At 54.5% G+C, this 6,000-nt stretch overlaps 1 protein-coding gene across 1 annotated transcript in view; it reads right to left on the reverse strand.

The window, feature by feature from the left end:
• The window catches only part of LRRC75A (leucine rich repeat containing 75A), a 47,281-nt gene extending 43,785 nt beyond the window's left edge, over nt 1–3,496 (reverse strand). The window contains exon 1 of the mRNA XM_036278375.1: nt 3,245–3,496. Coding sequence (XP_036134268.1) covers nt 3,245–3,496 — 252 coding nt within the window. The remainder of the gene's footprint in view (nt 1–3,244) is intronic.
• Between the last annotated feature and the right edge of the window lie 2,504 nt (nt 3,497–6,000).

A 6,000-nucleotide genomic window follows, 5' to 3' on the forward strand; every position in this document is an offset into this window, starting at 1 on the left:
CTTATTATCTTTTCTATAAAAATGTGTCTTGATTTGCAGAGCCAACACAATTTCACACACTTTGTAGCATTTGCTCTGCTCAGTAGCCCAGATACCCTTTGGAAAAAGAGGAAACACAACTTGGATTATCTGCTGGGTCCAAGGTCAAGGCTGACTGAGGACCAGAAGGCAAGCCTAGGAGCTGACCCTTGGCCCAGGCTCTTCTCATGATCACACTCTGCTCCTTCAAGGCAGCCTCCTGGCATCCTGCCTGCATTACCGCCACAGCTCAGGATCATTAGCATGAAGCAAGGCCTCCTGACACCTCTCCAGCAAGTGACAAGCACAGACAGCTGGAGTCTCCCATCAGGGAATCCCACCCCCAATCTTAGATTAGAACAAGGGGCATTCAGAAGACGCAGCACCGGCAGCCACCAGGAATTACCACACATGGTCTCTAAGTCTGTTTCCATATCCTGAGCCTGTAGCAAGTCACACAGCAGGGGGTGTGACACCAGACTGGAACATACACTTGGGGTCTGTGAACCCTCTGAAATTCTTGTAGAGTGAGTATGCTGGTATACTTGTCTGGGAAAAGTGTCTTCCATGACCTCAAAAAGCTTAAGGACTTGAGGTTAAGACCACAGGGATTAAAGATCTCGAATGGACCTCCAACCCTAAGGTTCAGGGCATACACAAATTCTGCAGCCAAACAGACATTATCAAACACAGGAGAAAGTGCCATGCACATGTGGGAGGCTGCTAGTACTCCCCGCCGGTTCGTTATGGCCCACCCTGTGGGTTGGAGACAAGATCACCGAGGGACTGAGCACCCTGAGCTCTGCGTACAGTGTCTCTGCCTACTGTGTCACCAAAGAGGCTTTCCCTGGTCTGACCCCCAAAGGCCCTGGGTGTTCTCATGTCTCTCAGTGACTGCCATTCCCTTTCTGAACATCACTATTTCCAGACTAGAGAAGGAAACTAGAATGAAAAACACAATTTGAGAGAAAGGGCCACTTCGATGCACAACACAGACCCAGCTCAACATTCCTCTCAATAGCCTCAGGGTCCTAGAAAACTGTCTCTCTGTTTCTCACGGACATGTGGACACCCAGTGCTCCCTTCCCACACTGCCTCGGGCCCTGATCTATACATTCCAAGTGATAGGGCAGCTGTCCAGGCCCCTTAGGCATGCCCATCGCTGGCTCTGCAGAGGCTCACAGACCTTACCCACAGCTAGTGGTCAAGGGAGCCAACATGCCAAGAGCTGCGGGGCAAGTCATTCTACTCTTTTCACAAAAAAGGAGAAAGTCTGATTAACCCCATCCTGTCCCCATCAGCCCTCCTGGTCCTACCACTACTAAGGGTGTCAGGCCCTGGCTAGAGGTTAGAGCATCGGCCCGCGGACCAGAGATTCCTGGGTTCGGTTCCTGCTAAGGGCACGTACCTTGGTTGCAGTTTGTCCTCCACCCTGGTTGGGGTCGTGTGGGTGACAACCAGTCGATGTGTCTCTCTCACATTAATGTTTTTCTCTCTCTTCCTCCCTCTCTCCCTCCCACTCTATCTGAAGATAAATGCAAAACAAAACAAACAAACAAAAAAGAAGGATACCAGGAAACCAACATGTCTCAAAAAATGCTCCCTGTCTCAAGGACCCTCTGGGGCCACAGGAACTTATCTATTCTCCAAAAACCAGGGAGAAGGTCAGCTTCAGGATGTGGGATCATACTCAGCCTCAGAGGGACTAAAGGCGTTCAGTGTCTGCCTCCTGTGACAGGCCCACAAGAATGCTGACTTTGCTTTGTTCTTTTCCCCTCCAAGAAGGGCTTGTCTTGACCCCCACCTGTCAGCCTCCTCCACTCTTCCGTTTTCCCAGAAGCACCCACCCCAGTGCTGGGGGAACAAGATGTAGTCAGTAGAATCTTCTTAGTATCTGGTGTACAAATGGGATATGATGGTCTGGAAAATTCATTATTCTGTTTGAAAGCAAAACAATTTCCACAGAGCCCATGCACTGGTTTCCAATTTTTGAAAGACAAAGAAACACACACAGCTAAAGTTATGTGGTGCGTAATGTCATCTTTTTATGATGATTCAATTCAGAGAAGGCACCTGGGAATCCAGCGGCATCTCAGGCCTCATTCTGTTTGGAAAAGCGAGGCAAGAACTCACCACCCCCTGCCCTCCTAGGTCTCTGCTTCTCTCTCCCAGTGCAGTGCACACCTTGGGAACACATATTCCAGGGTTCCAGCATACTAGATATAAGGGGGGGGGTGCCATAGAATGTGCATCTGAGTGGGTTTGAGAAGCTCCTCCTAGGGAGGTGCCCCTATATCCTATTTCATCAGTGATGGGAAAACTTCAGAAAAGCCATGAGATCCCCTCTCCCATCAGCATGGACTCCACCACTAATGGGGTCAATCTAGCAAGAATATGGGCCCCCCAAAGCTGAGTGAAGACAACCTATTTAGTGATGCAAGAGGTACACCCTGCTGCCTCTCTCCCACTCAACAAAATCCATGGACCAGGCCACCCCTCCCTCAAAAGAGAGGAAGGAAGGAAAACAAGCTGAAGGGAGGTGTGGGCCCAAGGGCAGCCCTGAAGTAAAGGGAAATGCCAGATCTGCGGCCACTCACTAACCAGTGAGTGAGGCAGGGACAGGCAGAGGACAGAGCGCTGGCAGCTTCCTGAAGTTTCTGCAGCCAGGTAGTCACACAGGAAACCAATCCAACTCCCTTCTCCCTTCCACTGTTCGGTTGGTGCTCATGGCTAAGCACCTGTCAAAGTTATTCAGGGGAGATAAAACATTGTCTCCCACCTGAAGCTCAATCTAGAATGCCTCCAGGTGCAACGACAGGGGTTGGCATCTCACCAGCCCCAGAGAAGCTATCACGAATTCCTTGAGGACCCTTGGCAGGGGCGACTGCCTGTGGGTAAAGAGGAAGAAAAGCGCCTTGGCCCAGACCTAGCAACCCTCTCCGCATCCCTTCCCAACAACCATCCCTGGGACCAGCCTCTTCTGCCAGTGGAGGAGAGTAGCGGGAACATTATTTCAACAGGTTCCCCGCAGCCCAGCCTTGCCGGGCCATCCTTCCTCCGCCCAGTCCCGAGGCCTCAAATTCCGCGGGAGCACCTGCTGTCAAAACGGGTTCCATTCCCGCGAGAAGGGACCCTGGGCGGTGCCCCTCGGGCTCCTCGGCCTCCTCGGGAAGGGGCGGGGCACCCCGCAGCCGCCGCGCCCCCCGCTCCCCGCAGCCGCTCTCACCTGGCGCAGGTGCTGCAGCAGCGTCCCTGCCTCCTCCTGCCGGCCCTGGCGCACCATCCGCAGCAGCTCCTGGACCATGCTAACGCGCCGGTGGTAGGGGGGAAGCCCCGCGCCGGCGCCCGCGCGCCCCGCCTTGTCCCCGGCGCGCAGCAGCAGCGACGCCCAGAAGTCGGGCCGTTCGCGGCGGGGACCGGGCGCCGCACCGGGGCTGGCTTTCTCCGCCAGGCTGCCCTTGGTCTGCCGGGTGCCCATACCGCCGCGTCCACGACCGGCAGCCCGCCTCCCGAGCTGCAACTTTGGGGGAACTGTTGCGCGCGGGCGGCGCGGGGCGGGGGCGGGGGCGGCGGCGGCTACCCGCGCTCCCCTCGCTCCGCCCTCCACGCTCCCCGGGCGCGCTCCCCCAGCGCTCGCCGCCAGCCGCCGGCCCCGCCCCGGTCCGCCCCGCCCCCGGCTCGGCTCAGGCTCGGCTCCCGCCCCTGAGCCTGCACCGCCCTCCCTCCTTCCCTTCCAGCCTCTTCCCTCTGCTCCCCTCCCCTCCTCTCCCTTCTGCTTCCCGCCCCTCAGCTCCGGGCTGGGGGCGAGCGGGTACCCCCTCCTGCGCCGGCCCCGGCACCGCGCCTCCTGCGGGCCTACGCGCGTGTGCTGGGGCTCAGGGGCGCAGTGGCGCGGTGGCTGCCGGCGCCAGCAGGCCCAGGAGCCATCGCTCTTGGTCCCCACTAGGTTTCCCAGGTGCTTCAGCCACCGCGCGCGAGGGTGAGGCCCGCGGGAGGTGAAGGGAGACGTTTCGTGCACCCTGCTGCATGGAGAAAGGTGAAGCAGGGGGCGGTCTCTCAGCCCCAGAGTCGGGTTTCTCAAGTGGACCCCAAGTGTTCTGAGGTGCTAGTTAAAATCGAAGCTCCCCCCTTCCCTGGACCTTGCCCCAGACCCAGTAAATGAGAATCTCCGCGGTGGCGCCTGGGGACATGCTTTTTTAGATAGCCTTTGCGCTGATTTTGATATACACTCCTTTGACACCTGGCGGCGGTGGCGGCTGCTGCTGCTGCTGCTGGTTGGTGAGTGGACCTGGAAACTATGGGCAAGGCTGTGTGCCCTGTGTGTGCCTTTTTATGAAGAGAGCCCAGCTCTTGCGTCCATCAGTTTCTCAAATAGTCTAGACCAGCGATTTTCAACCCTTTTCATGTCATGGCACCCATAAACTAATTCCTAAAATTCTGCGGCACACCAAAAAATATAGTTTTGCTGATATGACAAAAAAAAAAATAGGTATACTTTTTGGTTCATTCACACCGATGGCTATTGTTGTGTAGGCTGTTGTCACTTTTTTATTTGACAATCTAAGGGAAAAGAGGTCAGTGCCCCTGATTAATAGTCAGGTGTTGCATGTTTTAAAAATTGTGGTGGCACACCAGTGTGCCTGTGGGTCTAGACTGTAAAGGTATAAAGAATTGCTGTCTTTTTTTCTTATGCTCACACCTCTGGAGAAGGTTTCTGGAGTAATCCCCATACAAAAACAAAACAAAACAAAACAACCAGGGGCATGCCCACAAGTAAGCCCAACTGCATACTCCCTGGCCTCCCTCCCTGCCTGGCCACCTCTGCCAGCCTAGCCCATAAGAGACCAGAGCCCTGGAGTCTGATGGTACTTGGAAAGCCATCCAGGGCCCTGCCAGAGAGAAGGCTAAGTAAGGCATCTGGAAGACCTTCCCTGTCACAGACCACAGACTACCCTGTAGGCTGGGGTGGCTGTCCTAGTCTCAGCCACGGGGCTTCCCGGGCAGGAGTTGTGTGTGTGGTTGCCTCTGACCCAAGGCCTGGGTGCTGTTTTAGGAGGAAAGGAGTGTGGATTGTAGGGGCTGGAGAGCCAGATCCCAAATCAGAGAGAGTTGGAACTCACCATGTGCTGACTGCTAAGTATCAGGCAAGCTCGGGTGACTTCCTCTGTCGTGTTGGGGGAAGAATACTCAAGAATTGGGAGAGTAAGATGGGGGTAGGGGGTGTGCAGAAACTCCAAGCAGAGTACAGGTGTTCCGCCAAGGACAGTACCTTTTCCTAGTCAGGGAATAATCATTGGGTTTCCCCATAGATGTTTTCTCTGTCAGTCCTAAATACCTGGAGGGTGAGGTTTGTGTCTCCCCTAGGAGGCTTTTTCATCCCTTAGGATGTCCACTTCCAAATGCCCATTTCTGCTGGCAGAGAACTTTTAATCTTCTTGCCAACTAGCCTCACAGGGCTTAGAGCAGCACCTGCCAAACTTGCCTGGACCCTCTGTGTGTAGAACCTACCTGTTGGCATCTCCAAAGAACTGAGGCTGAAAAACAGTTTGGTGCTTCTCATCTCTGACCGGCAGGACTACCAGGCAAAGTGGCCACTAGGGAAACCTGCTGGCCAGGATCCTCTCTGGGGACAGTGGCCTCTACCCACAGCCTGAGCTAGTAGGTTGGCCTGCTTGAGGGTGTGTGGCTAGGACAAATGTCAACTTAGTGGAAGAGAGCTCAGGCCAATCCCTCACCTGGGATCCCTTTCCTGTTTAGAGATCTAATTTTATCCTCATCAGCTTGCTCTTATTTTTTTTCCCCAACTTTCCCCTCTTTACTGGCTTGTTCTCCTCAGTATCTTCCATCTATGTATTTAAAAAGAAAACTTTCATTGCCCCATCCCCTCTGGTAACTAATGCCCCACCTCTCTCTTTCCTTTTTCACTAAGTGTTGTAGAAATACCTTATATTTATTGTCACACCTTCTTTACCTCCATTCATT

This window comes from Molossus molossus, unplaced genomic scaffold (assembly GCF_014108415.1).
Source record: "Molossus molossus isolate mMolMol1 unplaced genomic scaffold, mMolMol1.p scaffold_m16_p_27, whole genome shotgun sequence".
Taxonomy (NCBI): domain Eukaryota; kingdom Metazoa; phylum Chordata; class Mammalia; order Chiroptera; family Molossidae; genus Molossus; species Molossus molossus.